General features: G+C 36.0%; 1 protein-coding gene across 2 annotated transcripts in view; it reads right to left on the reverse strand.

The window, feature by feature from the left end:
* KIF18A (kinesin family member 18A) overlaps nt 1–14653 on the reverse strand; it is an 85026-nt gene that overhangs the window by 35419 nt on the left and 34954 nt on the right. For both annotated transcript variants that reach the window (XM_055549180.1, XM_055549181.1), the window contains exons 11-13: nt 13451–13615; nt 10175–10296; nt 4105–4340 (exon numbers count right to left, since the gene is read on the reverse strand). In XM_055549180.1, the coding sequence (XP_055405155.1) occupies nt 4105–4340; nt 10175–10296; nt 13451–13615 (523 nt within the window). The remainder of the gene's footprint in view (nt 1–4104; nt 4341–10174; nt 10297–13450; nt 13616–14653) is intronic.

Below are 14653 nucleotides of genomic sequence, written 5' to 3' on the forward strand. Positions count from 1 at the left end.
GTACTGAAACAATTTTAGACTGCTAACCACACAAGGAGTCTGGAACAAGCAAATGCAAATCCTCATTGAGGAAGACATTATTATCAGAAGCCTTAAAGAATTTTATAAACAATTCTGAAAATACATGTGTGATGTACAAAAATTAGCATGCATTCAAGGCAAAGCACATGAAAGATATCCAGCAGAAAGAGAACAGAAGCAGACCTAGAAGGTTCTAGACTTGGGAATTCTCAGACACAGATTTCACCTACTGTATTCAGTGAAAATTTTTGCAAAGAAATGGAAATTATAAAAAAGAATCAAATGGAAATTCCAAAACTGAAATATAAGTGAAATGGAGAACTTGATGGATTTAAGGCCCATTTGACACAAATTTAAAGAGAAACTATAAAATACGTGAAAAGAAATTTCCAGGAAAAGAAAAAAAAATGAAGAGCAGAAGAAAGCAAAGGCATGGATAAGAGAGTAAGGCAGTAACATGCAATATAACTGGAGCCTCAGAAGCAGAAAAGAGAACAAAAGTGGCAGAAGCAACATTTGAAGATACAATGGTTAAGAACTTTAAAAACTGATAAAAAATAGTACAGACACAAATTCAGAGTTCTGTGAACCTAGTAAGAGAAGTAGAAATAAAAGTACATTTAGGCACAATATAGCAAAACTACTAAGACCCAAAGACAAAGAAAAAACATTTTAGGAAGCCAGAAAAGAAGTCAGATTATATTCAAGGGAGCAACATTTAGAATGAAAAGTTGGCTTCAAAAGCAAAAATGAAAATCAGAAGATAATGAAACAATGTCTCTTTATCAAGTGTCTTTAACAAGTGCTAAAAGAAAAGAGTATCACATTGGAATTCTATACCCAGCAAAACAGTCTTCAAGAAACTTAAGACAAATACATTTTAAGATCTACTTGAGGTTATGAAATTTAAGATAGGGAGATTATCTTAAATTACCTGGTGGGCTCAATGTAATCATAGGAGCTTTTAAAAACAAAAACTTTCACTAACTGTAAGCAGGAGAGATAGGCAGAAGGAAAGCTAAGAGAGATTCAAAGCATGAGAATGACTTGCCTTTGCTGGCTAGGAGATGAAGTGATAAAGGTAGTCACATGCTAGAGAACAGAGTGAAATCGCTCAGTCATGTCCGACTCTTTGCCATCCCATGGACTGTAGCCTACAATGCTCCTCCGTCCATGGGATTTTCCAGGCAAGAGTACTGGAGTGGGTTGCCATTTTCTTCTCTAGAGGATCTTCCCAACCCAGGGACTGAACCTGGGTCTCCTGCATTGTAGGCAGATGCTTTACCATCTGAGCCACCAGGGAAGTCAGAGAACAGAGGTGACCTCTGAAAAAACGGAGTGTCTGTACAATGCCAGGTACTTGAGTAAGTTCGGACTTGCTCTGAATTTGATCTATCTGGCTAATGATCAACAAGAAAACAGAGACCTCAGCCCTACAGCCACACAGAACTGAATTCCGCTAACAATAGAAGCACATTCTCCCCCAGAATCTCCAAACAGGAGACCCAACTGGATGACATCTTGATTTTTGCCCCTGAAACTTGAGGCAGAGTAACTAGCTGAGCCTGCTGGACTTCTGATCTAAAGAACTTTGAGATAATAAGCCAGTGTTATTTTAAATTGATATGTTTGCGTTAATTTCTTAGGGCAGCAGAAGACTGATATAAATGGAATAATCCAACAGTAATAGATGAGATTGTTAATAGTTCACCTCAGTATATGACAGAACATGAATTAAAAAATTAGTCAGTAAGAACATGATTTGAAGAACACAGCCGATTTGACTTGACTTAATATATTCTTTAAAAACATAATTGAAACATTTATACCAACTCTATGCTGGCTTTAAAGAAGTCTTCACAAACCTCAAAGAATTAAAATCAGTAAAAATGAGTTTCAAATTTAAAAAGAATATGCATTAATTTAGTGTTGCTGTTCTTACGTTGGGTTAAGGTGAAGATGAGACATAAAGATTTGTAAATGTAAAATCTCATAAATGTTTATATAAGAAAATTTTTGGAGCCTGACAGATCATTTTTTTAAGTTATTTATCCTCTGATCTAGGAAACTAATTCCTAGGAAACTAGTACACATGTAGAAATGTTAATACAGTAGTCTCCCTTTACCCCACGGGAGGAAACATTCCTAGACTCCTAATGGATACTGGAAACCAGACAGCACTGCATCATATATTTCCTATTTGTGTGTGTGTGTGTGTGTGTGTGTGCCTCTTCTTACCTGGAGAATCCCCTGGACAGAGAAGCCTGGCAGGCTGCAGTCCATAGGGTCGCACAGAGTCAGACACAACAGAAGTGACTTAGCACACACACATGCATAAAGTGACTTACCATGAATGCTTGCCTACCTATCTAAGATAAAGTGTAATTTATAAATTAGGCAATAAGTCTAAGAACATAATGTAATATAAGCTTGCAAATGTGGACTCTGTGTCAAAATATCTTATTGTACAAAGTTAATGCCTTTTCCAGGAGAAGGCAATGGCAACCCACTCCAGTACTCTTGCCTGGAAAATCCCATGGGCGGAGGAGCCTGGTAGGCAGCATGGGGTCGTGAAGAGTTGGACACTACTGAGAGACTTTACTTTCACTTTTCATTTTCATGCATTGGAGAAGGAAATGGCAACCCACTCCAGTGTTCTTGCCTGGAGAATCCCAGGGATGGCGGAGCCTGGTGGGCTGCCGTCTATGGGGTTGCACAGAGTTGGACACGACTGAAGCGACTTAGCAGTAGCAGCAGCAATGCCTTTTCCATCTTAACTTATCACTTATGCATTCTGACAGTAATTTTTGCAATTTGAGGTCCAACAGCAAAACTAACATGAATTTCTTCTTCCTTCTTCATGATTTCATGGACAGAATACCTGTTCTTCCCCCAAATTTTAGCACCTCACATGTGATTTATTTTTCTTTCCTAATTAAGCCAAAAACTTTCATTTTTGCACTTAAAAGAGAGCTCTTAATGGATTCTCTATGGCATTACTGAATTGCTAGCATCACTTCTGCACTTTGGGATTATTAAGTAAAATACAGGTTACTTAAAAACAAGCACTGCAATACTGTGTGTGACAGCTGATCTGATAACCAAGATGACTACTAAGTGACAAACAGAAAGAATATGATGGATAAAGAGATGGTTCATATCTTGGGCAGGACAGAGTAGGACCACATGAAATTTTATGATGATACTCAGAATGGTGTGCAATTTAAAACTGATGAAGTATTTATTTCTGAAAATGTCCATTGAACGTTTTTGGACTTCAGTTTACTGCAGGTAACTGAGATGGTGAAAAGTGAAACAGTAGAGAAGGGAGGACTAATGTATATGGTTCTCTGACATGCACTGTTCACCAATAATAGAACAATGGTTAGGTAAATGATTGTATAACAATTCTCATAGCTATTAAAAAAATGCTAGATTCTTTATATATGTACCCTAAAAATGATTAAAATGTAACAAAAAGCTTAAAAGTTAGATTATCTGATACAAATATCATACACACACTGTAAAGATAACCAAACTGTTAATAAGCATTTATCTCTAACCTAGCATAGAAGATTGAGGTTCTGGAAAAAGCTGAAGAGGGCATTCTACTTCTATATTATCTGAATATTTTAAAACCAAGATTACATGTTAGTTTTTCAATTAAAACGCCCCATGCACACTTTTATGAAAGGAGAGATATTAAGTGATCTGCCAACAGAAAAACAGTAAATTTGACACTGTCAGTTGATCTTAAGAACATAAAAGATTGTTATTTATTACAGAACATAATATTCTTAATCATAATCTTCAGTCTTTAATACACGTAAAGTTTTAAAGAGTGGAAATAAAATTATCTCATTAAAAACAGGTAAAATAACTTCACTGCTAGCATTATTTAGAACATCAAGCATACTTCCCCTTACACCTTTGAAAGATACCAGTTAATTGAAATGATTCTGAAATTAATTCTCACAAAATAGCAAAACTACTAAAAAATTAACTGCTCTATTGATTGATACTACAAAGATTAATCTTTATAAATAATGTTTACTTACTTAATGAAATAAAAGCTGTACTTACAACAAGGAGAAGAATGAACTGGTCCAAGTTGTGGGAAGGTCATAAGAATAGAAACTTCTGGTAGATTATTTTGCTTTGCAGGTTCACTAGTTTGATCAGCCCAAACCACCACTTTTTTCCTCTCGACCAAATGTTCAATTTCTTTGATGTCAGCCTCAAAAGTAGCATTTAACAGGCCAGATTCTTTTAAAGCACAGTATTGCTTTCTTAGGGCCGGAAGTAATGCATTCAATACTCTACATACAGAAGGTGACAAGAAGAGAGAGATAAATACTAAATTTTAAATACAGTATTACAGATTTATGTAACATCCAAAGTATTTGTTGTTGTTCAGTCTCTTTGCTGCAGCATGAGCAAAGATGTCACTTCTTGCCATGAACTGCAGCATGCCATGCTTCTCTGTCCTTCACTATCTCCCTGAGTATGCGCAAACGTATGTTCATTGAGTCAGTGATGCCATCCAACCATCTCATACTCTGTCACCCTCTTTTCCTCTTGCCTCAGAATTTCCCAACATCAGGGTCTTTTCCAGTGAGTCAGCTCTTTGCATCAGTGGCCAAAGTATTGGAGCTCCAGCTTTAGCATCACTCCTTCCAATGAATATTCGGGGTTGATTTCCTTTAGGATTGACTGGTTTGATTTCTGTGTTGTTCAAGGGACTCTCAAGAGTCAACACCAGTTTGAAAGTGTCAGTTTTCTGGTGCTCAGCCTCCTTTATGGTCCATCTCTTACATCCATACATGTATGTGTAATATGTTCTTAGTCACTCAGTTGTGTCTGACTCTTTGCAACACCATGGACTGTAGCCCACCAAGCTCCTCTGTCCATGGGCATTTTCCAGGCAAGAATAATGCAGTGGGTTGTCATGCCCTCCTCCAGGGGATCTTCCCAACCCAGGAATCAAACAGGTCTCCTACATTGCAGGCAGATTCTTAACCATCTGAGCCAGCAGGGAAGCCCAAGAATACTGGAGTGGGTAGCCTATCACTTCTCCAGGGGAATCTTCCTGACCCAGGGATTGAACCAGGGTCTCCTGCATTGCAGGTGGATTCTTTACCAGCTGAGCTACCAGGGTAGCCCCACATCCTTACATGACTACTGGAAAAATCATAGTTTGACTATACAGATCTTTGTTGGCACAGTGATGTCTCTGCTTTTTAATACACTGTCTAGGTTTGTCACAGCTGTTCTTCCAAGGAGCAGGTGTCTTTTAATTTTCTGGCTGCAGTCACCATCGACATTGATTATGGAGCCCAAGAAAATGAAATCTGACACTTTTCCAACATTTTCCCCATCTATTTGCCATGCAGTGATAGGACCAGATGCCAAGATCTTAGTTTTCTGAATGTTGAGCTTTAAGCCAGGCTTTTTCACTCTCCTCTTTCACCTTCATCAAGAGGCTCTTTAGTTCCTCTTTACTTTCTGTCATTAAAGTGGCACTATCTGCCTATCTGAGGTTGTCAACATTTCTCCCAGCAATCTTGATTCCAGATTGTGATTCAAAGTATTAGCAGATGATTAAAATGGTTCCCTGTACATATCTTCCTTTAGAAATTTCAATCAAATACCTCTAATCAAATATCTTTAATACATTAAATATAGATTGGAAAGTACCTTGTATGGGAATTAAAAGAACCAGGCTACAGTGTCAGCTAGTCTTCACTTGCTTCTATTTGACCTTGGATAAAGTGCTAACTGAGGTTTCTCCTCTATAATATGGGGTACAATTGGATAGCCACTACTTTCAACAGGGGACTGTTTTCAGAACTAAATTTCTTATAAAAGACTTTTACAAAGCATAATGTGATTTAAGAATCAAAAACTGTGTTGTGGACTTCCCTGGTGGTCCCTGGTTAAGAATTTGCCTCATAATGCAGTGGGCACAGGTTTGATCTCTGGTCTGGGAAGATTCCACATGCCAAGGGGCAACTAAGCCTATGTGCCACAACTACTAAGCCTACGCTCTAGAGCCTATGAGCTGTAACTACTGAGTCCCTGTGCCTAGAGTCCATGCTCTACAACAAGAGAAGCCACTACAATGAAAAGCTCCTGCTCATCCCAAATAGAGAAAGCCTGCATGAAGCAATGAAGAGAGCGCAGCAGAAAAAAAAAAAAAAAAAGTGTTGCTATTGTTACTAAATATTATAAGATTGAAATGAAATATTAATACACTCTGTCCAATGATGAAGCTCATCTTAGGTATATAAGATTAGAAAACAATAACAAATGAACAAAACTCACCTCTCCCTGAAGTTAGTTCTTTATGAGCTAAAGCAATAATTTTCAAAGGCATTCAAAGGAGAAAACTGCAGAAAAGTATGGTGGGTATAGGGCTTCTCTGGTAGCTCAGCTGGTAAGGAATCCGCCTGCAATGCAGGAGACCCATGCTCAATTCCTAGGTCAGGAAGATCCCCTGGGCAAGGGATAGCTATCCATTCCAGTACTCTTGGGCTTCTCTGGTGGCTCAGATGGTAAAAAATCTGCCACAATGTAGGAGAGCTGGGTTTGATCCCTGGGATTGGAAGATCTCCTGGAGGACGGCATGGCAAACCATTCCAATATTCTTGCCTGGAGAATCCCATCAACAGTTGAGCCCGGCGGGCTATATTTCATGGATCGTAAAGAGTTGGACACGATTGAGTGACTAAGCGCAGCACAGCACAGCACAGCACATGGTGGATATGAAAAAAAGATGGGTGCTGGATGCTTAGCTCTGATTCAAAATCCATCCTATTGCTGTCAATCAGAGGAGTACTAAACATTTCTTTTTATGTATTAGACCTCCATGAAGAATATTCACTGAAGAAATGCCAGCAACTAAAAAGTTATAAATGGTTCCTAACTTATACCAACAAGACGTCAAACAACATGAATAACTTAAAATAACTTAGTCCTGGTGTTCCATATTACTCATGATGTCTGGAAGAACAGAACCATTTGAAGTATGGATAGGACAGTGGGAAAAGAATAGGCATTTTAATTTTAACACACTGGGAAATAACTGCTTTATTATCTAGGAATCTTAAATATTTAGATAGCTGTACAAATAAATAGTTTGTGATATTTTTCTTTTTGGTGATTGTGGGGAGTACTCCATTTAAGCCCAGTAGGTAACAATTGTAAGGAAAACTTCTTAATCAGAAAGTTAATAAAAACAAGTACTTGTTGAACACCTATACTAATCAGATGCTAAGCAGAGAAGAGTTAACACAGCAGGTCTGAAGTCGACATCCTTTGAAAGGCTTGTCAACAAGGTTGGCCCTTGGGTCGTATCTTGAAGCACAGATTTTGAGAAGTTCAGATAATTCCCAGAACTATTAAGAGTGGCTCACTGTGTTTAACTCTTTGTACAAACAATGTGGTTTATGCTGAACAACTGCTTTCCTTTTAGAAAGGTTATAATTTTGAGCCATCATGCTTGGCAGACAGTACCTATGCAACCAGCTCCCAGTGAAAACTCAGGGCACAAAGTGTCGGCCTAATGACATTCCAAAGTAAGCACCATTTCACGTGGGTCATCACAACCTTTGCTGGAGGACTTAAGCATATCCTGTATGGTCTATAGGATGAAGACACAAATGCCTGTAACTAAGTGATTTCCTTTGTACTTTGCCCCATTCACCTTTTCCTTTTGTTGATTCTGTCTTGCCTGCTTTTACTCTAATAAATCATAACAGAGGAGCCTGTGGGGCTATACAGTCCACGGAGTTGGAAACAATCAGACACAAATGAGCAACTAAACCACCACCATGGGGTCAGCCATATGATGGATTCTATGAGTCATTCCAGTAAATCATCAAACACGGAGGTGGTCTTAGAGACCCAGGACATATGCCATTTATGCATGTATGTATGGCGTATGTTTATTTGTATGTATTTATGCATTAATTTGGGGCTTCTCTGATAGCTCAATAGTGAAGAATCTGCCTGCAATATGGGAGACTTGGGTGTGATCCCGAGGTCGGGAAGATTCCGTGGAAAAGGAAATGGCAACCCACTCTAGTATTCTTGCCTGGAGAAGAATTCTGTCCCATGGACAGAAGAGCCTGGCAGGCTACAGTCCACAGGGTTGCAAGAGTAGGACATGACTTAGCGACTAAACCACCAATTGGATATTCTTGGCTACTTGGTTGTAAATTAACTGACCATATATGCACGGGTTTATTTCTGGGCTCTCTGTTCTGTTCCGCTGATCTATGTGTCTGTTTCACACCAGTACATACTGTTTTGATCATGACTGCTTTGTAATGTAGTTTTAAATCTGAAAGTGTGACCTCTCAAACTTGGTCCTTCTCAGGAATGCTCTGGTTATTCAGAGTCTTTTGTGGTTCCACATGAATTTTAGAATTATTCATTCTAGTTCTGTGAAAACACCCCATATTTTATATCTTTTTATCTTGTATTTCCTTAAGTAATTATTATTACTTACAGTTACAGGTATTTTCACTACTTTTTTATTGTAACTTTCATACTAGCATTCTAAGTGATTAAAACACTACTTTTACTATATGTTCACTTTTACCAGTGAGATTTATAATTTCATATTTTTCTTGTTACTAATTAGTGGCCCTTTTCAATTTAAAGGAGTCTCTTTAACATTTCTTAAAAGGCCAGTTTAGTGGTGATGAACTCCTTTAACTCTTGGTCATCTGGAAAACTCGTATTTCTTCTTCAATTTTTATTGATAACTTTGCTAGGTAGTCTTCATAGCTGAAAATTTTTTCTTTCAGCACTTTGAATATACACAAAATCTTTTTTTTTTGGTCTTCACTCTATAAACTCAGGCTAAGACAGTTCATCAAATCTGTTGTTTTTTGTTATTTAATCCTTACAAACTTGTTATAAAGAAAGTGTTACAATTGAACAGATAAGAAAACTAAAGGTTAGTGAGGCAGGATAATTTATGCAAGGTTATACTGCTTATATAAACTAGAACTCAAGACCAACTTCAAAACTCATACTCTTTCTATTATATTGTATTGTCTCTGTTTTAGTTCACCAGTTTTCTAAATAAATAAGAGAATTTTTGCCCATTTTTAGGCAAAAATTTATATTAAATATATTAAACTATTTTTATGATAAACCAAATATAGTATGGTTGAAATAAATTAATGTTTCTTTGATAACTTTTAACTCCTGCAGGGGGTGTGAGTGCAAGTAAATGAATGTTCAGTGTTTGCTCTGTGTATAAATATAGGAAGTATGGGGAGAGCAGGGTGAGCTTCTATCCATAGGATAATATTTCCCTAAAGTTTTTCCCTTTCTTTTTCTTCTTCTTTTTAAAAGTAATTATGCTAATATAATTTCCCTTAAATCAAAAGTATGGAAAATTAATTATTGTTGTTTGAGAACACTAGAAGAACTACAGTGGAATTTTAGACTGGCAGAAAGCCTTTAGCGAAATAAATTTGTTATTTTTACAGAGCATGAACGTGACGCCTAAGGAAATTGACTGACATATTCAATGTAATAAAAATAAAGATCAAGGCATACTTTTTTACTATTATGTTTCAAAAATTAAAACTACTCAGCTACTACTGAGTTAGAGCATGAATGAGATAGTATAGAACCACTTAAAAATTGGGACATGATGTTAAAATATATATATTTTTAAATGATTTCATTTTAATGATAGCAAAAATTCATTCTGGGATTATGAATGCTTAAAAACTATCTACTTAAAAATTCAATTGGTATTAATAATAGTAGTTTCTAAGAGGGGGAAAGATGGCTAGAGGACAGGTAGAAGACAGGCTCCTTTTCACTGTAGAGGGATCTTCAGAATTTTGTATTACATGATATATATTGCATAAAAACAATAAATTAAAAAAGTGTTTTTAAAACTATAAAGCACTATAAAAAAATCCGAGGAGAAGAACCACATCCTTTACACTCGTTCTGTGTTTTCTAACTCAGCATGATTTCTGATGCTGGCAGACATTTAAATAGTAATGTATTTTGTACTGGATAAAACTGAATTTTTTGGCAATGGAAACCTAAACTTCTCTGCTTCAGGTTCCTTAGGTCTATAGTGTTAAAATTTTTAGAACAGGTAAACCCATGTACTTACGCTTCTGTCTGTCTGTGTTGCTGTTCTTGAAGAGAAGCTAGATCCATCATATGTTTAATTTGTGCTCTCAAATCTTTGTTCTGGAGGTGCAGATGGTGGCAATGAAGTTCTTTACTGAGCTCCTGAGGAAAACAATACAAACTATATCTCAGATTCTTTTAAGAATATTAAAGTTAAATCAATATTAATGAAATTTATTTTATATTGGAGTTAAGAGTTTTAATTCTTAAAAATAGGAAATGGTAGTATAGAAACAATTTGTAAAACAAGTATTCTAGTACAGGTAGTCTATAACTTAAAAGTGAGATAAGTTTCAAGTTTCCTTGGAAACTGAATGTCTCAGAACAAATTTTATTATAATAATAGTTTATTGGTCTATCCAACTTGTATATAATACTGTGAAAATACATTAATTTGGTCCATTTTTGCTTAAATGTCACTTTTCAGGGAGGCTTTCTCTAAGCACTACATTTAAAGATGGACAGTCTTCACCTCCAATAGTCTCTGTCATAGCATTGATTAGTAACAATTCCATTTATTTATTTGCTTATAGATTCTCCATTCTAGACCACCATAAGAGGCGTTGTCTCAAACTAGTTCAGTGTTTGGAGTTGTCAACTGTGTCAAACTGTCCAACTGTGTCCAACAACTCCAGTGTCTGGAGTTGCATACAATAAAAATTTCTTGGGGAATTCCCCAGCAGTCCAGTGGTTACAGCTCTACACTGGCAAAGCAGGCGAAACGGGTTAGGGAACTAAGATGACGCCTGGTGCAGCAAAAAAAAAATTCTCACCTTCACCCAATCTTGGTATGAGCTTCATCCTAGTGCAAAAGTGTAGAAAAGTTTTTGCAGTCTCCCGTTTCCTAAGCCTCTTGTATACATGCCCATATGTTTTCTAATTTACCACCTAAAATTATTTCTCTTTCCTCAAACCTACTAAGCCTTAAGTATGGAAAACATCAGGTAAGTGGTTATACTAAATTATGAATGGTAATAATGCAAAAGCATTTTCAAAATTTAAATTGGGAAAATTTTAGTCAATAAAAGGGAGTGCAATATTTTGGACATTGTAAGAGGCCAAGAAAAAAAGCCTTAAGGTAGCTGTGCCCAAGAAACTTCCTACAGATAACTCTCCTAATCCACTTTAGGTGTTCAATACTCCTTTACCAACCTGCAGTTGGCCACTGACTCTCTATAAGCTTAAGGCTTTTTTCTTTTTCCTTTCTAGGTAATACTTCCTAAACCAGTGGTGGGTGCTTTGACAAGGAAACAATATAATTCTATATGTCTGAGATATATTAAAGTTGGGGGTTATTATCTAGATGATTCATGATTACATTTCAGAAAACAACAAGTATTTTAGAGCAAACTCTCTTTAGGGAGTCAGGTCAGGATGATACAGTTAGAGCAGTCTTGGTATGAGCTCATGAGTCATGTGATTTTAAAGATGGCTCGACTATGACACAAATGCTGCCTGAAGTCCCAAATATGGTCTTTATGGAAATGACTTGACTTGACTGAAAGTTAAGAGGTTTACTATATGATCTCTTTCATCTTTTCCAGTTAGAAAATTCAACAACCCTAACAGTATAAACATATTCGCCAAATATTACATCTTTTCTCTTAAAAAAAAAAAAATCCCTTATTTACTTCTTCTGATAATCTTGTTTTATCTTTCTGTATCACTCTTAAAGAGACAAGCCTTGATTCTATAACTATTTTATCCAATAATAATTCTTGGCTAGTCTGTCATCTTTGAAAAACCAAGCTTTTTCATGCTTTGATACACTAATGATTGAATCTGATTGGAAGAACATAGCCTATCATGAGCACTACAGTTAAGTTAGTAACAGCTGAAGTAAGAATATACTGAGAGATAATATATAAAACAAGAATGGCATTTTGGATGCCATGCTAGGCCTGGGAAATCATAATAGGGAGTTTATATATGGGAGAAAGCACCTAAGAGTGATTCAATCAGAGTTACTTTTTGGAAAGCTCATTTTAGTTGCAGTGTAGAGAATGACTGCAGTAGGCCAGTAATGAAGTAGGAGGCCACACATAGCCTCCAACAGTGGGGGTTGAAGTCTGAATTAGGGTACTGGTAATGGGAGATGTAGAAGTGGATAAATTTTAGAGGTTAAGAGGAAGATAATGCAGGAGGGTACAGAAAAAAGGGAAGCAATATGAAAGTCACAGTACTGGGTCTCTGTCTAGAGTTGTATGACTGTGAATAAATCTTTTCACAAAGTCATTTCTCAGTTTGCTTATATAAGAAAGAATGGCTTAGAAGTAGATACCTATTTCAGCCATGAAAATATCCACAAAAAAAAGGACTGAGAGTGGGATAGGTTGATGGGAATAGAAACAGTTTTAATTTTTTCAAATTATTTATAATAAAATGCATTAAAAAACAAGAATTGAAACACTAATTCTAGATTCACATTCAGGTGTGAAAAGTTCTGCTTAAGAGTTATAGAAGACAGACTGCTAGAAAAATTAGATTGGACCATAGTAAATAAAATTTAAATTTACTGAAAATAACCTGAAGAATATTAACTTCATAAATGCTAATAAGCAGGCAAAAAAAGCAATAATAGTACTACTAAAAAGAATACTGTACCATTTAAAAAATTGGGAGCTTAAGACAATTATGGGAAAACAAAGGCAAACTAGTAAATATCAATGGATTTTTTTTGCTTTTTTAATACTAAACAAGCTTTTAAGTACTTTTCTAGTTGGAGATGGGCTATATTTTAGACTGTCAATTACATGAATATACTAGATTATAAGTATAATGCAAATTATACTTAATTTACATTCTAGATGGACTATTGTCAATTCAGTACATAAACATAAATGCATACAGCTTTCAAACTGGTTTTATTTGGCTATAATACAAATAATGTTGACCACATTTAAAACTAATTTTAAAACTAATATCAATTTATTAAATTTAAATCACCTACATGATGAAAATTCAAGTACAGTCTGAATAGAATTACTTCAGTCTGACTTAAGAACGACCTCATAAAAGGATGCAATCACTTAAGAAAAACATTTAAATGTAACTTTATTCTTCTGAAAGTAAAGAAAAAGAAATTTAGTAGGTAAATAGGGAGGTAGAAGGCATATTCAGTTAAAAACAGTAAAATGAGTCAGTTAAATCTGAGAGAGATGAACCAAAATTTGCCTTATGAAAGATATTTATACAACAGTGAGTTTAAGAAGTTCAGTTCTAAGAAAATAAATCTGAATATAAAATATGTATGTACCTTTGGAATATGACCATTTTGACCTAAGAGTCCCATTTCCGTTTGGACACGATGGAGCCAATTAGTATTCTCATCAAATTGCTTCAATTCTTCGTCCCTTTTCTTCTCTAGATAGCTGCGGCGAGTTTTCAACATTGCAAGTCTGTGATCTCTTTTGCAAGTGGCCTGAAAAATAATGCATTTAATTGTCAGTCTTTTGTGATACTTGATGTATGTGATATTAGTACAGTGGTATATTTCCTTTTAAGTGTGCTACTGTAGCCTATTAAATTAGGCTATACGTTTATACTTAAAGCTATTTCCCCTTTGAAATCTCACAATACCGCTGCTTGCAGGAAAATAGGAAATTGAGTTGTGAGTCATTTTTATAAAATTACATGTTGAGAGTTTATGACTTTAAGAAAAACAATGGCCAAATTGAAGACTATAACTTCTTTTTTGCTGTTGCTAAAATATATGCTTTTAAATGTTGCATTTGAAAAGTTCATTTGGGGCCTGACTCCTGTGATTTCCTCATTGAAAACAAAGCAGATGCATGTACTGCTCTTATCTTGCCTTCAGTTTGAAAGATGTGAAGAAACAGAGTATTCTATTGTTCTAAGGTTTTGTCTATAAGGCCTTTAGACTGGCTGTTGTCAATGACAGAAAACAGAGCTTATATCTGAGTGTCATAAACATCTGATCTCGCTTGATGGTTGATTCAGGACACATAATGGATAGCCCAAATATTTTTGGTGTTTTATCTACACATGAATTGAGTTCAAAACTGGCTTTCTAGTTTTTTACTCCAAGGGTCCTGCACACTATCATGGGCACAGTGTGGCAGAATGGTAGGACTTCTTTGGGCTAATTGCCAAAAGCCACTAAACTCAATAATCATCAGATATGATGGCTGGACCTGAGACAATACATCGCTAAAGGTTAGAACAAGCACTTGCAGCGGTTTTGGAAGTAGGGATAAACATACCCTACGGTGGGAAAAAAAAAAATGAAAAAGGAGGAGCAACTACATTTGAACTGGGTTAAAGGCCTCACTCCTAACTTTCTTGTTATCTTTCATAGAAGGTTGACATTTTGAGGAAAAACCAGGGAATGAAGAAATCTGCAAAAATAGGAAACAATGTCACTCTTCTTACTGCCTCTTTCTGGTTTAGAAAACAACTATTTTCATTAAAGTGTTACGTTGTCATGCAATGGGTAATT

The sequence above is a fragment of the Bubalus kerabau genome, chromosome 15, assembly GCF_029407905.1.
Source record: "Bubalus kerabau isolate K-KA32 ecotype Philippines breed swamp buffalo chromosome 15, PCC_UOA_SB_1v2, whole genome shotgun sequence".
NCBI classification, from domain to species: domain Eukaryota; kingdom Metazoa; phylum Chordata; class Mammalia; order Artiodactyla; family Bovidae; genus Bubalus; species Bubalus kerabau.